This window comes from Oncorhynchus masou, unplaced genomic scaffold, assembly GCF_036934945.1.
Source record: "Oncorhynchus masou masou isolate Uvic2021 unplaced genomic scaffold, UVic_Omas_1.1 unplaced_scaffold_618, whole genome shotgun sequence".
In the NCBI taxonomy this organism is placed as follows: domain Eukaryota; kingdom Metazoa; phylum Chordata; class Actinopteri; order Salmoniformes; family Salmonidae; genus Oncorhynchus; species Oncorhynchus masou.
In genome coordinates this window covers 170,001-191,838 of record NW_027012609.1, presented here as the reverse complement: position 1 = coordinate 191,838, position 21,838 = coordinate 170,001, and the positions used below count along the sequence as shown (strand labels likewise).

General features: G+C 47.0%; 1 protein-coding gene across 1 annotated transcript in view; it reads left to right on the top strand.

Annotated features, from left to right (window-relative positions):
* The window catches only part of LOC135536437 (cullin-associated NEDD8-dissociated protein 1-like), an 80,606-nt gene that overhangs the window by 29,671 nt on the left and 29,097 nt on the right, over positions 1–21,838 (top strand). The window contains 6 exon segments of the mRNA XM_064962776.1: positions 1,631–1,754; positions 3,053–3,309; positions 6,375–6,480; positions 6,949–7,094; positions 14,215–14,366; positions 17,958–18,098. Of these exon segments, the coding sequence (XP_064818848.1) occupies positions 1,631–1,754; positions 3,053–3,309; positions 6,375–6,480; positions 6,949–7,094; positions 14,215–14,366; positions 17,958–18,098 (926 nt within the window).

The window sequence follows — 21,838 nt, the reverse complement described above, 5'->3', positions numbered from 1 at the left end:
TTCCCTCTAGTGATGGTGTTGTAGGTAATGATCTGATGGACTATCCCCTCTAGTGATGGTGTTGTAGGTAATGAACTGATGGACTATCCCCTCTAGTGATGGTGTTATAGGTAATGATCTGATGGACTATCCCCTCTAGTGATGGTGTTATAGGTAATGACCTGATGGACTATCCCCTCTAGTGATGGTGTTATAGGTAATGATCTGATGGACTATCCCCTCTAGTGATGGTGTTATAGGTAATGATCTGATGGACTATCCCCTCTAGTGATGGTGTTATAGGTAATGATCTGATGGACTATCCCCTCTAGTGATGGTGTTATAGGTAATGATCTGATGGACTATCCCCTCTAGTGATGGTGTTATAGGTAATGACCTGATGGACTATCCCCTCTAGTGATGGTGTTATAGGTAATGACCTGATGGACTATCCCCTCTAGTGATGGTGTTATAGGTAATGACCTGATGGACTATCCCCTCTAGTGATGGTGTTATAGGTAATGACCTGATGGACTATCCCCTCTAGTGATGGTGTTATAGGTAATGACCTGATGGACTATCCCCTCTAGTGATGGTGTTATAGGTAATGACCTGATGGACTATCCCCTCTAGTGATGGTGTTATAGGTAATGACCTGATGGACTATCCCCTCTAGTGATGGTGTTATAGGTAATGACCTGATGGACTATCCCCTCTAGTGATGGTGTTATAGGTAATGACCTGATGGACTATCCCCTCTAGTGATGGTGTTGTAGTGTGTTTGTTAATGATCTGATGGACTATCCCCTCTATTGATGGTGTTATAGGTAATGACCTGATGGACTATCCCCTCTAGTGATGGTGTTATAGGTAATGACCTGATGGACTATCCCCTCTAGTGATGGTGTTATAGGTAATGAACTGATGAACTATCCCCTCTAGTGATGGTGTTATAGGTAATGACCTGATGGACTATCCCCTCTAGTGATGGTGTTGTAGTGTGTTTGTTAATGACCTGATGGACTATCCCCTCTAGTGATGGTGTTATAGGTAATGAACTGATGGACTATCCCCTCTAGTGATGGTGTTATAGGTAATGAACTGATGAACTATCCCCTCTTGCTAGATGTCCTCCCTACATCCTGGTTAATCTCCTGCTGTGTTCAGGCCTTTCCCAGTCATGTGGAGGGAGACATGGAGAAGAGAGCATCTGTTAACAGCCTTGCTTCCCCATCACCTTCAGGCATCAGCCATCTTGGCTGACAGCAGTATGACTCATTTAGCTCACTCAGCCTCTCTCTGTCTTCCTCCTCTCCACCCCCTCGCTCCCTCTCCACCCCCTCGCTCCCTCTCCACCCCCTCGCTCCCTCTCCACCCCCTCGCTCCCTCTCCACCCCCTCGCTCCCTCTCCACCCCCTCTCTCCCTCTCTCCCTCTCCACCCCCCTCTCCCTCTCCTCTCCCTCTCCACCCCCTCTCTCCCTCTCCACCCCCTCTCTCCCTCTCCACCCCCTCTCCCTCTCTCCTCTCCACCCCCCTCCCTCTCCACCCCCTCTCCCTCTCCACCCCCTCTCCCTCTCCTCTCCCTCTCCACCCCTCTCTCCCTCTCCACCCCCTCCCTCTCCACCCCCCTCTCTCCCTCTCCACCCCCAGGCTCGGCCCTGGCTGCCAGTGTGTGTAAAAAGATCACAGGCCGTCTGACCAGTGCCATCGCCAAGCAGGAGGATGTGTCAGTTCAGCTGGAGGCTCTGGACATCATGGCTGACATGCTCTGCAGGTTGGTGTGTGTTCTCCACTGTCTGACCTCTGACCTGAACCCAGGTTGGTGTGTGTGTGTGTGTGTGTGTGTGTGTGTGTGTGTGTGTGTGTGTGTGTTCTCCACTGTCTGACCGCTGGTCTGAACCCAGGTTGGTGTGTGTGTTCTCCACTGTCTGACTGTTGGTGTGGACCCAGGTTGGTGTGTGTGTTCTCCACTGTCTGACTGTTGGTGTGGACCCAGGTTGGTGTGTGTGTTCTCCACTGTCTGACCGCTGGCCTGAACCCAGGTTGGTGTGTGTGTTCTCCACTGTCTGACCTCTGGCCTGAACCCAGGTTGGTGTGTGTGTTCTCCACTGTCTGACCGTTGGTGTGGACCCAGGTTGGTGTGTGTGTTGGTGTGTGTGTTCTCCACTGTCTGACTGCTGGTCTGAACCCAGGTTGGTGTGTGTGTTCTCCACTGGTCTGAACCCAGGTTGGGGGGTGTGTGTGTGTGTTGGTGTGTGTGTTCTCCACTGTCTGACCGCTGGTCTGAACCCATTATAGACTATAGATGGTCCTTTGTCATGGATTACTTTATTAGTCAATTGGATATCTAAATGTTTTTCTGATTTCTGCCTGTAAAAATGATTTTGGGACGGTCCAGGAATGTTCTGGGGTTATGTAACTGTTTCTGGACCAGAACAGTACGGGAAAATATTTGACAAGACGGGACAGGAATTAATTTTCACTCCTGCGCCAACCTCTAGTCTGCTGGTGAACTTTCACCCCTCCATCCTGTCCTGCCTGCGTCCTCAGACTACGTAGGGTCTGGTCAGCTATCATATGGCCTGATGACAGACACTACTTAACATGGTGCTAACCTCTCTCCCTCTCCTCTAACAGACAGGGGGGTCTCCTGGTGAACTTTCACCCCTCCATCCTGTCCTGCCTGCGTCCTCAGACTACGTAGGGTCTGGTCAGCTATCATACGGCCTGATGACAGACACTACTTAACATGGTGCGAACCTCTCTCCCTCTCCTCTAACAGACAGGGGGGTCTCCTGGTGAACTTTCACCCCTCCATCCTGTCCTGCCTGCGTCCTCAGACTACGTAGGGTCTGGTCAGCTATCATACGGCCTGATGACAGACACTACTTAACATGGTGCGAACCTCTCTCCCTCTCCTCTAACAGACAGGGGGGTCTCCTGGTGAACTTTCACCCCTCCATCCTGTCCTGCCTGCGTCCTCAGACTACGTAGGGTCTGGTCAGCTATCATACGGCCTGATGACAGACACTACTTAACATGGTGCTAACCTCTCTCCCTCTCCTCTAACAGACAGGGGGGTCTGCTGGTGAACTTTCACCCCTCCATCCTGTCCTGCCTGCTCCCTCAGTTGACCAGCCCCCGCCTGGCGGTGAGGAAGAGGACCATCATCGCTCTGGGTCACCTGGTCATGTCCTGTGGGAACCTGGTGTTTGTGGACCTGATTGAACACCTGCTGTCAGAGTTGTCTCGTAACGACTCCATGTCCACCACCCGTACCTACATCCAGTGTATCGCAGCCATCAGCAGACAGGCCGGACACAGGATCGGTGAGTTTCACGGAGACACACAGACACACTGGGGTGGCGATAGAAGTCATGTTGGTAGCCTAGTGGAATATCTTTCATTTTTCTAGTTGAACGGTTGACACAGAAACCCTGCAGTAATTTGTATTTCAATTTCAGGACATTTTGGACCTTTTTTATATTTGGAAATGGCAAACAATTTAACCAACATTTTTCCTGTTAATGACCCCTTCCTTAGGTGGCGGGGTGGCCTAGAGGCGTGGGGCGGCCTAGAGGCGTGGGGCGGCCTAGAGGCGTGGGGCGGCCTAGAGGCGTGGGGCGGCCTAGAGGCGTGGGGCGGCCTAGAGGCGTGGGGCGGCCTAGAGGCGTGGGGCGGCCTAGAGGCGTGGGGGCGGCCTAGAGGCGTGGGGCGGCCTAGAGGCGTGGGGCGGCCTAGAGGCGTGGGGCGGCCTAGAGGCGTGGGGCGGCCTAGAGGCGTGGGGCGGCCTAGGCGTGGGGCGGCCTAGAGGCGTGGGGCGGCCTAGAGGCGTGGGGCGGCCTAGAGGCGTGGGGCGGCCTAGAGGCGTGGGGCGGCCTAGAGGCGTGGGGCGGCCTAGAGGCGTGGGGCGGCCTAGAGGCGTGGGCGGCCTAGAGGCGTGGGGCGGGCGTGGGCGGCCCAGAGGCGTGGGGCGGCCTAGAGGCGTGGGGCGGCCTAGAGGCGTGGGGCGGCCTAGAGGCGTGGGGCGGCCTAGAGGCGTGGGGCGGCCTAGAGGCGTGGGGCGGCCTAGAGGCTAGGGGCGGGGCGGCCTAGTGGCTAGGGGCGGGGCGGCCTAGTGGCTAGGGGCGGGCGGCCTAGTGGCTAGGGGCGGCCTAGTGGCTAGGGGCGGGGCGGCCTAGTGGCTAGGGGCGGGGCGGCCTAGTGGCTAGGGGCGGGGCGGCCTAGTGGCTAGGGGCGGGGCGGCCTAGTGGCTAGGGGCGGGGCGGCCTAGGGGCGGGGCGGCCTAGTGGCTAGGGGCGGGACCAATAGAATGTGATTTGAGTTGTTTTAAGAGAAGTTAATTTAAGAGATGTTTATACAGAGTGTCATTTCTCCAGGAGAAGAAGTGACTCGCCAGCCAGCGTCTTGTGACCTGCGTTAGTTGTCAGTCCTGTTCAGGAGAATTACATTTGAGGTCACCGGGGTCGCCGTTGAATCTTGATTATATTTGGGGATGGGCTGAATTAATATGGAGCCGTTGGAGCTGTTCTCTCTTCTCTCTCCCATCTCTCTGTGTGTCTCTCTCTCTGTGTGTGTCTCTCTCTCTGTGTGTGTCTCTCTCTCTGTGTGTGTCTCTCTCTGTGTGTGTCTCTCTCTGTGTGTGTCTCTCTCTCTGTGTGTGTCTCTCTCTCTGTGTGTGTCTCTCTCTGTGTGTGTCGACTTCAGCCAAGTCCATCTGGGAACACCTTTGAGATTTCAGTCAGGCTCGATGTGTTTGTTTTAGCTATTTTACTTAGTCAAGCCCACTGCTCCTCGGGAGCCCGGGCCATTGACAACCTTTTAAGTATTTTAGTGTTTTCTAGGTGAAATAATATATAAGACAATCTTTCTTTTCCATTAGACTTCTTCTTTTTTTTTAAAAGAATAACCCCGAAGGAAGTCATTGTCTCATTGATGTTTGAGAGAAGCCATTACTTCTGGTCAGGGACGTGGGGGACGTGGAGGGACGTGGAGTGACGTGGAGGGACGTGGAGTCTGGAGAGGCTCCTCTTTCTGTCCTTATTTACCTGTCGATCTGTCACTTCCTCCTCTCTCTGGAAGAGTGGAGGAGGGAGAGTGTTTTTGTGGAGGGGAATAGAGAGGGGGAGAGAAGTCATTGAGGCCTCGCTCCTCTTTTTCTCTCTCTTTTCTCCCTCTTTTTTTCTCCCACCCCATCAACCAATCACACGCTGTGTTTGATGAGCCAGGGACGGCAGTGATTTTAAGATGTGCAAGATTACTTCAGTGAAGAGCAGCACTCCCAGAACTACTTCTCTCCCCGCTCTCCCGTCGGTCTCTCTCCATATCCTGCCATCCCCGGTTTTTAATTAACTTTTCTTGTCATCTTGAAAGAGCTCGCTCTACAATTTTGCTAAAAAAAAACACAAAAGCCTTTATCTAGCTGTAACTTGTAATTTGCTCTTCTCAGTGGGTTCTGGGCTCTTTTTTTTTCAAGTCAGAGGCTTACTTCCCTTCATGTCCCATTTTAGATGAAAGAATATGAAGCTGTTACTAATGGAGTGACAGCGAACATTCAGTTTGAATGGCGTGTGTGTGTGTGTCCGCGTGTGTGTGTGTCCGCGTGTGTGTGTGTGTCCGCGTGTGTGTGTGTCCGCGTGTGTGTGTGTGTCCGCGTGTGTGTGTGTGTCCGTCCGCGTGTGTGTGTGTGTCCGTGTGTGTGTGTGTCCGCGTGTGTGTGTGTGTGTGTCCGCGTGTGTGTGTGTGTGTCCGCGTGTGTGTGTGTGTCCGCGTGTGTGTGTGTCCGCGTGTGTGTGTGTCCGCGTGTGTGTGTGTGTCCGCGTGTGCGTGTGTGTCCGCGTGTGTGTGTGTCCGCGTGTGCGTGTGTGTCCGCGTGTGCGTGTGTGTCCGTGTGTGTGTGTGTGTGTGTGTCCGCGTGTGTGTGTGTGTGTGTGTGTGTGTGTGTGTGTGTGTGTGTCTGTGTGTGTGTGTGTGTGTGTGTCCGCGTGTGTGTGTGTGTGTGTCCGCGTGTGTGTGTGTGTGTGTCCGCGTGTGTGTGTGTGTGTGTGTCCGCGTGTGTGTGTCCGCGTGTGTGTGTGTCCGCGTGTGTGTGTCCGCGTGTGTGTGTGTCCGCGTGTGTGTGTCCGCGTGTGTGTGTGTGTGTGTGTGTGTGCGTGTCCGCGTGTGTGTGTGTCCGCGTGTGTGTGTGTCCGCGCGTGTGTGTGTGTCCGTGTGTGTGTTAACGTGTCCGCGTGTGTGTGTGTGTCCGCGTGTGTGTGTCCGCGTGTGTGTGTGTGTCCGCGTGTGTGTGTGTGTCCGCGTGTGTGTGTGTGTGTCCGCGTGTGTGCGTGTCCGCGTGTCCGCGTGTGTGTGTGTCCGCGTGTGTGTGTGTCCGCGTGTGTGTGTTTGTCCTCAGGTGAGTACTTGGAGAAGATCATTCCACTGGTGGTGAAGTTCTGTAACATAGACGACGATGAGCTGAGAGAATACTGCATCCAGGCCTTCGAGTCCTTCGTCAGGAGGTGAGAGACGCGCGTCCTATTTTTAAACGGCTTCAGAGTTAGGGAAGGGGTATTTGTTTTTATGTTCAGAGAAACACAGAATGACAGGGAAAAAAATGAAACCCGGGAATTCTCAGTGAATGTGGGTAATTTATTCACGTCCACCCGAAAGTGTTTGACCTGTGTTGTGATTGGATGCTCTCGTCTCTCTCCTCGTCTACGTTTAGCCTCCCACTGTTTCTGTGATTACAAACCCTTTCATCCGTTCTATCTTTTGCCTTTTGTGGATTGCATCAAACAAGTGTTTGGGAGAGAGGCAGAACTAGTGTTGGGAGATGACTGTGGTGCTGTCTGTCCTCCCAGATTACCACGAGGAGAAGAAAGGCTGAGAGATGGGCGTCTTTATTAGTGGAAACTAAACGCAACTCAACCATGAAGGACTTTTCAATCTCTATCTCTCTCTCTCTCTCTATCTCTCTCTCTCTCCAGGTGTCCAAAGGAGGTTTATCCACATGTGGGCACTGTCATCAGCATCTGTCTGAAGTATTTGACCTACGACCCCAACTATAACTACGATGACGAGGATGAAGATGAGAATGCCATGGATGCTGACGGAGCAGACGAAGACTATCAAGGTAAACACTCTGTCACACACCACAGACTCAAGGTACTGTGAGAGCTCATGGTCATTCAACCTCGGGTTGATTTATTTATCCCGGTTAGTCTCATTCAGATTATCAACTAGTATATCGGATTTGTAAATAGCCACAGGATAGTTTTTTCAACACCGTAATTTCTTTTTAATTTTTTTTTTATAAATGTGAATATCTGTAGCTGCTAGCTAACACCTACAGTCAACTTGTTCAACGCGTTAGGAGATAAAGCAGATGTCGATCTTCATTTCACCTGTCACATTATTTTCCATTAGTTCCTCAGAACCTCTTGATACTCCCCATCTGGGATCGTGAATAAAGCCTCAGGCTCATTAGCATAACGCAACGTTAACGATTTCTGAAAATCGCAAATAAAATGAAAATAATGCGCCTGCTCTCAAGCTTAGCCTTTTCTTAACAACACTGTCATCTCAGATTTTCAAAATATGCTTTTGAACCATAGCAAATCACTAATTTGTGTAAGAGTATGCTTAGCATTTTGAGTAGCATTTAGCACGCAACATTTTCACAAAAACCAGATAACCAAATAAATAAAATCATTTACCTTTGAAGAGCTTCGGATGTTTTCAATGAGGAGACTCTCAGTTACATAGCAAATGTTCAGTTTTTCCTGAAAGAATCTTTGTGTAGGAGAAATTGCTCCATTTAGTACATCACATTTGGCTACCGAAACAAACCGAAAATTCAGTCACCAAAACGTCAAACTTTTTCCGAATTAACTCCATAATATCGTCCCGAAACATGGCAAACGTTGTTTGGAATCAATCCTCAAGGTGTTTTTTCACATATCTCTTCATTGATATGCAGTTCGTGGAAGCCTGCTTTCCCCTCAGAATCGCATGGAAAAATACCAGCAGCTGAAAAAGACGCACCAATTTCGACGGAGGACACCAGGCGGACACCTGGAAAATGTAGTCTCTTATGGTCAATCTTCCAATGATATGCCTACAAATACGTCACAATGCTGCAGACACCTTGGGGAAACGACAGAAAAGGCAAGCTCATTCCTCTCGCATTCACAGCCATATAAGGAGACAATGGAAAACGGAGCCTCAAAAATCCTGCTGGTTTCCTGGTTGCCGTTTCATCTTGGTTTTGCCTGTAGCTCCCGTTCTAGGGCACCCACAGAGAATGTCTTTGCAGTTCTGGAAAATTCAGGGTGTTTTCTTTCCAAAGCTATCAATTATATGCATAGTCGAGCATCTTTTTGTGACAAAATATCTTGTTTAAAACGGGAACGTTTTTCATCCAAAAATGAAATTGCGCCCCTAGAGTTTCAAGAGGTTAAACCAGTCAGGTGTTTTTGTAAAAAAAAAAGGCACAACGGGAGAAAGAGGGAGCTGATGGAGTCCGTAGAGTTCAGTGTTATGAGTCTCAGAGTCTCTGTTGTGCAGCACATCAGGTGATGAAGTTACACTTGGGATGGAATCCACTACGGGATGGAATCCACTACTGGATGGAATCCACTACCGGATGGAATCCACTACTGAATGGAATCCACTACTGAATGGAATCCACTACTGAATGGAATCCACTACTGAATGGAATCCACTACTGAATGGAATCCACTACTGAATGGAATCCACTACTGAATGGAATCCACTACTGAATGGAACCCACTACTGAATGGAACCCACTACTGAATGGAATCCACTACTGAATGGAATCCACTACTGAATGTTTACCATCAGATATCTTGTAATGTCTTTCTGCCAGAAGTCACAGAGCTCTGGAGGTTTCTGAACAGCGGCCATTTTGTCCCTGTGCTTCCTGCGTAGTGTGTTGTCTCTTCTCAGTTCTTCTCCCCTCTGCTCCGTGTGCACATGCTGCTCTTCTTTCAGAAAAGCATGCGTCATAACTTTGATCATTTGCAAAAAATGTCTCTCTTGCTTGTGAATGTCCACGCTCACCGAAGATGACATCCGGTAGCTACTAGCTATGCTTGTGTCACTTTACATTGGGTAGCTACTAGCTATGCTTGTGTAACTTTACATCCGGTGGCTACTAGCTATACTTGTATAACTTTACATCTGGTGGCTACTAGCTATGCTTGTTACTTTACATTGGGTAGCTACTAGCTATGCTTGTGTAACTTTACATTGGGTAGCTCCTAGCTATACTTGTAGAACTTTACATCCGGTAGCTGCTAGCTATACTTGTATAACTTTACATCCGGTAGCTGCTAGCTATGCTTGTATAACTTTACATCCGGTAGCTGCTAGCTATGCTTGTATAACTTTACATCCGGTAGCTGCTAGCTATGCTTGTATAACTTTACATCCGGTAGCTGCTAGCAATGCTTGTATAACTTTACATCTGGTAGCTGCTAGCTATGCTTGTATAACTTTACATCCGGTAGCTGCTAGCTATGCTTGTATAACTTTACATCTGGTAGCTGCTAGCAATGCTTGTATAACTTTACATCTGGTAGCTGCTAGCTATGCTTGTATAACTTTACATCCGGTAGCTGCTAACTATGCTTGTATGACTTTACATCCGGTAGCTACGAGCTATGCTTGTATGACTTTGCATCCGGTAGCTGCTAGCTATACTTGTATAACTTTACATCCGGTAGCTGCTAGCTATACTTGTATAACTTTACATCCGGTAGCTGCTAGCTATACTTGTATAACTTTACATCCGGTAGCTGCTAACTATGCTTGTATAACTTTACATCCGGTAGCTGCTAGCTATGCTTGTATGACTTTACATCCGGTAGCTGCTAGCTATGCTTGTATAACTTTACATCTGGTAGCTGCTAGCTATGCTTGTATAACTTTACATCCGGTAGCTGCTAGCTATGCTTGTATAACTTTACATCCGGTAGCTGCTAGCAATGCTTGTATAACTTTACATCTGGTAGCTGCTAGCTATGCTTGTATAACTTTACATCCGGTAGCTGCTAACTATGCTTGTATGACTTTACATCCGGTAGCTACGAGCTATGCTTGTATGACTTTGCATCCGGTAGCTGCTAGCTATACTTGTATAACTTTACATCCGGTAGCTGCTAGCTATACTTGTATAACTTTACATCCGGTAGCTACTAGCTATACGTGTATAACTTTACATCCGGTAGCTGCTAGCTATAAGTGTAGAACTTTACATCCGGTAGCTGCTAGCTATGCTTGTCTTACTTTACATTGGGTAGCTACTAGCTATGCTTTTATAACTTTTATGAGCTGACCTATAGGACTCTTCACCACTTCAGTAGAGACCTATAGGACTCTTCACCACTTCAGTAGAGACCTATAGGACCCTTCACCACTTCAGTAGAGACCTATAGGACTCTTCACCTCTTCAGTAGAGACCTATAGGACTCTTCACCACTTCAGTAGAGACCTATAGGACCCTTCACCACTTCAGTAGAGACCTATAGGACTCTTCATCACTTCAGTAGAGACCTATAGGACTCTTCACCTCTTCAGTAGAGACCTATAGGACTCTTCACCACTTTAGTAGAGACCTATAGGACTCTTCACCACTTCAGTAGAGACCTATAGGACTCTTCACCACTTCAGTAGAGACCTAATAGGACTCGTCTCTTCAGCTATCTGCCTCCGTGTGAGAGAAGTCAGAACTAGTTCTATCTATTAAATGTTGTCTTCCATTTCCAGGAGTCTTACTGTGTGCAGAATAGCCCCCCAGTTGTAAGTCCCCACTGCACTGACACGGTTAGTGTGTCGTTTGTTGCTATGACTGTAAGAGCTCAGCCAGAAGGACAATCTGTTGCTTGGCCACGCATGAGCACTGTGACATAAACAATGTACTAAATATTAGTAAATATTGAAGGCAGCCAGCCAGCCTCCCTCTCTCCCTCTGTCTCTCTCTCCCTCTGTCTCTCTCTCCCTCCCTCTGTCTCTCTCTCCCTCCCTCTGTCTCTCTCTCCCTCCCTCTGTCTCTCTCCCTCCCTCCCTCCCTCTCTCTCCCTCCCTCCCTCCCTCCCTCTCTCTCCCTCCCTCTCTCTCTCTCTCTCTCTCCTCTCCTCTCTCTCTCTCTCTCCCTCTCTGTCTCTCTCTCCCTCTCTGTCTCTCTCTCCCTCTCTGTCTTTCTCTCCCTCTCTGTCTCTGTCTCTCTCTCTCTCTCCCTATGTCCTATGCCCCCTTCCTCCTCTCCCTCTTCTCTGCCCCCTTCCTCTTCTCTGTCCCCTCCCTCTTCTCTGTCTCCTCCCTCTTCTCTGTCTCCTCCCTCTTCTCTGTCTCCTCCCTCCTCTCTGTCTCCTCCCTCCTCTCTGTCTCCTCCCTCCTCTCTGTCTCCTCCCTCCTCTCTGTCTCCTCCCTCCTCTCTGTCCCCTCCCTCCTCTCTGTCCCCTCTCTTCCCTGACTCACACACTCTCTGGTTGTGTGTCTCTCCACCAACCATAGTGTATGCTTCCAGAATGCTGAAGTATTTCAATTATAAAGTGGCTCTTGACAACAACAAGTGGTTTTTTTTGGAGCCTGGAGTGTTGCTCGTATCTTCTACATCACTAAGCTTAGTTTGCCAGTCATCCATAAATCATATTCCTGCTTATTCCTATTGGCTGGTTCCTTTAATAATTAATGGTGTTGACTGACTGGCTGTGTGTAGCTAGCTTGTAAACAGGCCCAGGGCAGCACAGTGTTGGGACTGGTCTCATCAGGCCCGGGGCAGTACAGTGTTGGGACAAGCCTCATCGGGCCCGGGGCAGCACAGTATTGGGACTGGCCTCATCAGGCCCGGGGCAGTACAGTGTTGGGACAAGCCTCATCAGGCCCAGGGCAGCACAGTGTTGGGACTGGCCTCATCAGGCCCAGGGCAGCACAGTGTTGGGACTGGCCTCATCAGGCCCAGGGCAGCACAGTGTTGGGACTGGCCTCATCAGGCCCAGGGCAGCACAGTGTTGGGACTGGCCTCATCAGGCCCAGGGCAGCACAGTGTTGGGACTGGCCTCATCAGGCCCGGGGCAGCACAGTGTTGGGACTAGCCTCATCAGGCCCGGGGCAGTACAGTGTTGGGACTGGTCTCATCAGGCCCAGGGCAGCACAGTGTTGGGACTGGTCTCATCAGGCCCAGGGCAGCACAGTGTTGGGACTGGTCTCATCAGGCCCAGGGCAGCACAGTATTGGGACTGGTCTCATCAGGCCCAGGGCAGCACAGTATTGGGACTGGTCTCATCAGGCCTAGGGCAGCACAGTGTTGGGACTGGCCTCATCAGGCCTAGGGCAGCACAGTGTTGGGACTGGCCTCATCAGGCCTAGGGCAGCACAGTGTTGGGACTAGTCTCCTGGCCTCATCAGGCCCAGGGCAGCACAGTATTGGGACTGGTCTCATTAGGCCCAGGGCAGCACAGTGTTGGGACTGGTCTCATCAGGCCCAGGGCAGCACAGTGTTGGGACTGGCCTCATCAGGCCCGGGGCAGCACAGTGTTGGGACTGGCCTCATCAGGCCCAGGGCAGCACAGTGTTGGGACTGGCCTCATCAGGCCCGGGGCAGCACAGTGTTGGGACTGGCCTCATCAGGCCCACGGCAGCACAGTGTTGGGACTGGCCTCATCAGGCCCAGGGCAGCACAGTGTTGGGACTGGCCTCATCAGGCCCAGGGCAGCACAGTGTTGGGACTGGCCTCCTAGTCTGTGATGATTAGGTGTATCTCTGTCAAACTTCACAGGTCAAATCTCATTGGAAGGATTTGAGGTTAGGCCCTGGAACAACCATGTGATGACAGTATTGTTTGTGGTCGTCGGGTGGTCGTCGGGTGGTAGCCGGGTGGTCGCTCTAGATTAGTAGCTGTGCTGTGTGTAACCTGTGTTTGAGATGCGGTCGTCAGGCGGTAGTCAGGTGGTCGCTCTAGACTAGTAGCTGTGCTGTGTGTGACCTGTGTTTGAGATGTGGTAGTCAGGTGGTAGTCAGGTGGTAGTCAGGTGGTCGCTCTAGACTAGTAGCTGTGCTGTGTGTAACCTGTGTTTGAGAGGTGGTCGTGAGGTGGTAGTCAGGTGGTAGCCAGGTGGTCGTGAGGTGGTCGCTCTAGACTAGTAGCTGTGCTGTGTGTAACCTGTGTTTGAGAGGTGGTCGTGAGGTGGTAGTCAGGTGGTAGCCAGGTGGTCGTGAGGTGGTCGCTCTAGACTAGTAGCTGTGCTGTGTGTAACCTGTGTTTGTGAGGTGGTCGCCAGGTGGTCGTGAGGTGGTCGCTCTAGACTAGTAGCTGTGTTGTGTGTAACCTGTGTTTGTGATGTGGTAGCCGGGTGGTAGCCGGGTGGTAGCCAGGTGGTAGCCGGGTGGTCGCCAGGTGGTCGTCAGGTTGTCGTGAGGTCGCTCTAGACTAGTAGCTGTGCTGTGTGTGACCTGTGTTTGAGAGGTGGTCGTCAGGTGGTCGTCAGGTGGTCGTCAGGTGGTCGTCAGGTGGTCGTCAGGTGGTCGTCAGGTGGTCGTCAGGTGGTCGTCAGGTGGTCGTCAGGTGGTCGTCAGGTGGTCGTCAGGTGGTCGTCAGGTGGTAGTCAGGTGGTCGCTCTAGACTAGTAGCTGTGCTGTGTGTAACCTGTGTTTGAGAGGTGGTCGCCAGGTGGTAGTCAGTTGGTCGCCAGGTGGTTGTGAGGTGGTCGCTCTAGACTAGTAGCTGTGCTGTGTGTGACCTGTGTTTGAGATGTGGTCGTCAGGTGGTCGTCAGGTTGTCGTGAGGTCGCTCTAGACTAGTAGCTGTGCTGTGTGTGACCTGTGTTTGAGAGGTGGTCGTCAGGTGGTCGTCAGGTGGTCGCTCTAGACTAGTAGCTGTGCTGTGTGTAACCTGTGTTTGAGAGGTGGTCGCCAGGTGGTAGTCAGTTGGTCGCCAGGTGGTTGTGAGGTGGTCGCTCTAGACTAGTAGCTGTGCTGTGTGTGACCTGTGTTTGAGAGGTGGTCGCCAGGTGGTAGTCAGTTGGTCGCCAGGTGGTTGTGAGGTGGTCGCTCTAGACTAGTAGCTGTGCTGTGTGTGACCTGTGTTTGACATGTGGGTGTTTTCTACCAGCTAATGTAACTATTGTCGTCTGCTCTAATACTTAACACCTGCTGCTAGACTGTGTTATCTAACCTCACATTCCCAACACCCTTTTGACCTCTGACCCTTTTTTTTTTTTTTTTTTTTACAGGAAGTGATGACGAGTACAGCGACGACGACGACATGAGCTGGAAGGTTCGCCGTGCGGCCGCCAAGTGTCTGGACGCCGTGGTCAGCACACGCCACGAGATGCTGCCTGAGTTCTACCGGACCGTGTCGCCCGCGCTCATCGCCCGCTTCAAGGCACACACACACACACACACACACACACACACACACACACACACACTGCCTCTGTGTTCCTCTAGGTCTACATCTTCCAGAGAGTTTTACCTAGCCGTTGGGCATCTTTTTTTGTGTTGTTTGTTTGCTCTCTGAGTCGAGGGTTACTAATAAGTAAAAGCAATTTCATGTCAACATTTGTCACAAAAAGGGCTGGTTATCAATACTTTTTGATTGGTTGGTGTATTGATTGATGTATTGATTGGTGGATTGTAGGAGCAGGAGGAGAACGTGAAGGCTGATGTATTGACTGATGTATTGATTGTAGGAGCGGGAGGAGAACGTGAAGGCTGATGTATTGTAGGAGCGGGAGGAGAACGTGAAGGCTGATGTATTGATTGTAGGAGCGGGAGGAGAACGTGAAGGCTGATGTATTGATTGATGTATTGTAGGAGCGGGAGGAGAACGTGAAGGCTGATGTATTGACTGATGTATTGATTGTAGGAGCGGGAGGAGAACGTGAAGGCTGATGTATTGATTGATGTATTGTAGGAGCGGGAGGAGAACGTGAAGGCTGATGTATTGATTGATGTATTGATTGTAGGAGCGGGAGGAGAACGTGAAGGCTGATGTATTGATTGATGGATTGTAGGAGCGGGAGGAGATCATGAAGGCTGATGTATTGATTGGTGGATTGATTGTGGGAGCAGGAGGAGATCATGAAGGCTGATGTATTGATTGGTGGATTGATTGTGGGAGGAGAACGTGAAGGCTGATGTATTGATTGGTGGATTGATTGTAGGAGCAGGAGGAGAACGTGAAGGCTGATGTATTGATTGTAGGAGCGGGAGGAGAACGTGAAGGCTGATGTATTGACTGATGTATTGATTGTAGGAGCGGGAGGAGAACGTGAAGACTGATGTATTGATTGGTGGATTGATTGTAGGAGCGGGAGGAGAACGTGAAGGCTGATGTATTGATTGGTGGATTGATTGTAGGAGCGGGAGGAGATCATGAAGGCTGATGTATTGATTGGTGGATTGATTGTGGGAGGAGAATGTGAAGGCTGATGTATTGATTGGTGGATTGATTGTAGGAGCAGGAGGAGAACGTGAAGGCTGATGTATTGATTGTAGGAGCGGGAGGAGAACGTGAAGGCTGATGTATTGACTGATGTATTGATTGTAGGAGCGGGAGGAGAACGTGAAGACTGATGTATTGATTGGTGGATTGATTGTAGGAGCGGGAGGAGAACGTGAAGGCTGATGTATTGATTGGTGGATTGATTGTAGGAGCGGGAGGAGATCATGAAGGCTGATGTATTGATTGGTGGATTGATTGTGGGAGGAGAATGTGAAGGCTGATGTATTGATTGGTGGATTGATTGTAGGAGCAGGAGGAGAACGTGAAGGTTGATGTATTGATTGTAGGAGCGGGAGGAGAACTTGAAGGCTGATGTATTGACTGATGTATTGATTGGAGGAGCGGGAGGAGATCATGAAGGCTGATGTATTGACTGATGTATTGACTGTAGGAGCGGGAGGAGAACGTGAAGGTTGATGTATTGATTGTAGGAGCGGGAGGAGAACGTGAAGGCTGATGTATTGATTGGTGGATTGATTGTAGGAGCGGGAGGAGAACGTGAAGGCTGATGTATTGACTGATGTATTGATTGTAGGAGCGGGAGGAGAACGTGAAGGCTGATGTATTGATTGGTGGATTGATTGTGGGAGGAGAATGTGAAGGCTGATGTATTGATTGGTGGATTGATTGTAGGAGCAGGAGGAGAACGTGAAGATTTATGTATTGATTGTAGGAGCGGGAGGAGAACGTGAAGGCTGATGTATTGACTGATGTATTGATTGTAGGAGCGGGAGGAGAACGTGAAGGCTGATGTATTGATTGTAGGAGCGGGAGGAGAACGTGAAGGCTGATGTATTGATTGTAGGAGCGGGAGGAGAACGTGAAGGCTGATGTATTGATTGTAGGAGCGGGAGGAGAACGTGAAGGCTGATGTATTGACTGATGTATTGATTGTAGGAGCGGGAGGAGAACGTGAAGGCTGATTTATTGACTGATGTGTTGGTTGTAGGAGCGGGAGGAGAACGTGAAGGCTGATGTATTGACTGATGTATTGATTGTAGGAGCGGGAGGAGAACGTGAAGGCTGATGTATTGATTGTAGGAGCGGGAGGAGAACGTGAAGGCTGATGTATTGACTGATGTATTCATTGTAGGAGCGGGAGGAGAACATGAAGGCTGATGTATTGATTGTAGGAGCAGGAAGAGAACGTGAATGTTGATGTATTGATTGTAGGAGTGGAAGGAGAACGTGAAGGCTGATGTATTGATTGTAGGAGCAGGAGGAGAACGTGAAGGTTGATGTATTGATTGTAGGAGCGGGAGGAGAACGTGAAGGTTGATGTATTGATTGTAGTAGTGGGAGGAGAACGTGAAGGTTGATGTATTGATTGTAGGAGCGGGAGGAGAACGTGAAGGCTGATGTATTGACTGATGTATTGATTGTAGGAGCGGGAGGAGAACTTGAAGGCTGATGTATTGACTGATGTATTGATTGGAGGAGCGGGAGGAGATCATGAAGGCTGATGTATTGACTGATGTATTGACTGTAGGAGCGGGAGGAGAACGTGAAGGCTGATGTATTGACTGATGTATTGATTGTAGGAGCGGGAGGAGAAAGTGAAGGCTGACGTATTGACTGATGTATTGATTGTAGGAGCGGGAGGAGAACGTGAAGGCTGATGTATTGATTGATGTATTGACTGATGTATTGATTGTAGGAGCGGGAGGAGAACGTGAAGGCTGATGTATTGATTGATGTATTGACTGATGTATTCATTGTAGGAGCGGGAGGAGAACATGAAGGCTGATGTATTGATTGTAGGAGCTGAAGGAGAACGTGAAGGCTGATGTATTGATTGTAGGAGCAGGAGGAGAACGTGAAGGTTGATGTATTGATTGTAGGAGCGGGAGGAGAACGTGAAGGTTGATGTATTGATTGTAGTAGTGGGAGGAGAACGTGAAGGCTGATGTATTGACTGATGTATTGATTGTAGGAGCGGGAGGAGAACTTGAAGGCTGATGTATTGACTGATGTATTGATTGGAGGAGCGGGAGGAGATCATGAAGGCTGATGTATTGACTGATGTATTGACTGTAGGAGCGGGAGGAGAACGTGAAGGTTGATGTATTGATTGTAGGAGCGGGAGGAGAACGTGAAGGCTGATGTATTGACTGATGTATTGATTGTAGGAGCGGGAGGAGAACTTGAAGGCTGATGTATTGACTGATGTATTGATTGGAGGAGCGGGAGGAGATCATGAAGGCTGATGTATTGACTGATGTATTGACTGTAGGAGCGGGAGGAGAACGTGAAGGCTGATGTATTGACTGTAGGAGCGGGAGGAGAACGTGAAGGCTGATGTATTGACTGTAGGAGCGGGAGGAGAACGTGAAGGCTCATGATTTGACTGATGTATTGACTGTAGGAGCGGGAGGAGAACGTGAAGGCTGATGTATTGACTGATGTATTGATTGTAGGAGCGGGAGGAGAACGTGAAGGCTGATGTATTGACTGATGTATTGACTGTAGGAGCGGGAGGAGAACGTGAAGGCTGATGTGTTCCATGCCTACCTGTCGTTGCTGAAGCAGACGCGTCCTGCTCAGAGCTGGTTGTGTGACCCAGATGCCATGGAACAGGGAGAGACTCCACTCACCATGCTGCAGAACCAGGTAAAACACACGGAGAGAGAGCGGGAGGCACCGCCCAGACCTTAAGTTCTACAAGCCAATGGTCTCATCAGTGGGTGACGTTATTTTAGCCAAGGATCCTAAATATGTGCTGTGTGATATTTCAAAAAGACATATTTATGGGCTGTTTTGGCACGTTCCCTACTAGCCTGGTCTGCATCACACCAATGTAATACTCCTATGTTAATGCACACACACACAGAGAGAGAGAGAGCGGGTCGAGAGAGTTGAATGTCTATATCTCCTAGTGGTAGTTCTAGTATGTCTATATCTCCTAGTGGTAGTTCAAGTATGTATATATATCCTAGTGGTAGTATGTATTAGTCAGTAGTATGTATATATATCCTAGTGGTAGTATGTATTAGTCAGTGGTATGTCTATATCTCCTAGTGGTAGTATGTATTAGTCAGTGGTATGTATATATATCCTAGTGGTAGTATGTATTAGTCAGTAGTATGTATATATATCCTAGTGGTAGTATGTATTAGTCAGTAGTATGTATGTATATATATCCTAGTGGTAGTATGTATTAGTCAGTAGTATGTATATATATCCTAGTGGTAGTATGTATTAGTCAGTGGTATGTATATATATCCTAGTGGTAGTATGTATATATATCCTAGTGGTAGTATGTATTAGTCAGTAGTATGTATATATATCCTAGTGGTAGTATGTGTGTATATATATCCTAGTGGTAGTATGTATTAGTCAGTGGTATGTATATATATCCTAGTGGTAGTATGTATATATATCCTAGTGGTAGTATGTATTAGTCAGTAGTATGTATATATATCCTAGTGGTAGTATGTATTAGTCAGTAGTATGTATATATATCCTAGTGGTAGTATGTGTGTATATATATCCTAGTGGTAGTATGTATTAGTCAGTGGTATGTATATATATCCTAGTGGTAGTATGTGTATATATATCCTAGTGGTAGTATGTATTAGTCAGTAGTATGTATATATATCCTAGTGGTAGTATGTATTAGTCAGTAGTATGTATATATATCCTAGTGGTAGTATGTATTAGTCAGTGGTATGTCTATATATCCTAGTGGTAGTATGTATTAGTCAGTGGTATGTCTATATATCCTAGTGGTAGTATGTATATATCTCCTAGTGGTAGTATGTTTTAGTCAGTGGTATGTCTATATATCCTAGTGGTAGTATGTATTAGTCAGTAGTATGTATATATATCCTAGTGGTAGTATGTGTATATATATCCTAGTGGTAGTATGTATTAGTCAGTAGTATGTATATATATCCTAGTGGTAGTATGTATTAGTCAGTAGTATGTATATATATCCTAGTGGTAGTATGTATTAGTCAGTGGTATGTCTATATATCCTAGTGGTAGTATGTATTAGTCAGTGGTATGTCTATATATCCTAGTGGTAGTATGTATTAGTCAGTGGTATGTATATATATCCTAGTGGTAGTATGTATTATTCAGTGGTATGTATATATATCCTAGTGGTAGTATGTATTAGTCAGTAGTATGTATATATATCCTAGTGGTAGTATGTGTGTATATATATCCTAGTGGTAGTATGTATTAGTCAGTAGTATGTATATATATCCTAGTGGTAGTATGTATTAGTCAGTGGTATGTGTATATATCCTAGTGGTAGTATGTATATATATCCTAGTGGTAGTATGTATATATATCCTAGTGGTAGTATGTATTAGTCAGTGGTATGTCTATATCTCCTAGTGGTAGTATGTATTAGTCAGTGGTATGTATATATATCCTAGTGGTAGTATGTATATATATCCTAGTGGTAGTATGTATTAGTCAGTAGTATGTATATATATCCTAGTGGTAGTATGTATTAGTCAGTAGTATGTATATATATCCTAGTGGTAGTATGTATTAGTCAGTGGTATGTATATATATCCTAGTGGTAGTATGTATTAGTCAGTAGTATGTATATATATCCTAGTGGTAGTATGTGTGTATATATATCCTAGTGGTAGTATGTATTAGTCAGTGGTATGTATATATATCCTAGTGGTAGTATGTATTAGTCAGTGGTATGTATATATATCCTAGTGGTAGTATGTATATATATCCTAGTGGTAGTATGTATTAGTCAGTAGTATGTATATATATCCTAGTGGTAGTATATATTAGTCAGTAGTATGTATATATATCCTAGTGGTAGTATGTGTGTATATATATCCTAGTGGTAGTATGTATTAGTCAGTAGTATGTATATATATCCTAGTGGTAGTATGTATTAGTCAGTAGTATGTATATATATCCTAGTGGTAGTATGTATTAGTCAGTGGTATGTATATATATCCTAGTGGTAGTATGTATATATATCCTAGTGGTAGTATGTATATATATCCTAGTGGTAGTATGTATTAGTCAGTAGTATGTATATATATCCTAGTGGTAGTATGTATTAGTCAGTGGTGTGTATATATATCCTAGTGGTAGTATGTATTAGTCAGTAGTATGTATATATATCCTAGTGGTAGTATGTATTAGTCAGTGGTGTGTATATATATCCTAGTGGTAGTATGTATTAGTCAGTAGTATGTATATATATCCTAGTGGTAGTATGTATTAGTCAGTGGTATGTGTATATATCCTAGTGGTAGTATGTGTATATATCCTAGTGGTAGTATGTATATATATCCTAGTGGTAGTATGTATTAGTCAGTAGTATGTATATATATCCTAGTGGTAGTATGTATTAGTCAGTAGTATGTATGTATATCCTAGTGGTAGTATGTATTAGTCAGTGGTATGTATATATATCCTAGTGGTAGTATGTATTAGTCAGTAGTATGTATATATATCCTAGTGGTAGTATGTATTAGTCAGTGGTATGTGTATATATCCTAGTGGTAGTATGTGTATATATCCTAGTGGTAGTATGTATATATATCCTAGTGGTAGTATGTATTAGTCAGTAGTATGTATATATATCCTAGTGGTAGTATGTATTAGTCAGTAGTATGTATATATATATCCTAGTGGTAGTATGTGTGTGTATATATATCCTAGTGGTAGTATGTATTAGTCAGTGGTATGTATATATCTCCTAGTGGTAGTATGTATTAGTCAGTGGTATGTATGTATATATATCCTAGTGGTAGTATGTATATATCTCCTAGTGGTAGTATGTATTAGTCAGTAGTATGTATATACATCCTAGTGGTAGTATGTATTAGTCAGTGGTATGTCTATATATCCTAGTGGTAGTATGTATTAGTCAGTAGTATGTATATATATCCTAGTGGTAGTATGTATATATCTCCTAGTGGTAGTATGTATTAGTCAGTGGTATGTATGTATATATATCCTAGTGGTAGTATGTATTAGTCAGTGGTATGTCTATATATCCTAGTGGTAGTATGTATTAGTCAGTGGTATGTCTATATATCCTAGTGGTAGTATGTATTAGTCAGTAGTATGTATATATATCCTAGTGGTAGTATGTATATATCTCCTAGTGGTAGTATGTATTAGTCAGTAGTGTATATATATATATATATCCTAGTGGTAGTATGTATTAGTCAGTAGTATATATATATATCCTAGTGGTAGTATGTATTAGTCAGTAGTATGTATATATATATATCCTAGTGGTAGTATGTATTAGTCAGTAGTATGTATATATCTCCTAGTGGTAGTATGTATTAGTCAATAGTATGTATATATATCCTAGTGGTAGTATGTATTAGTCAGTAGTATGTATGTATATA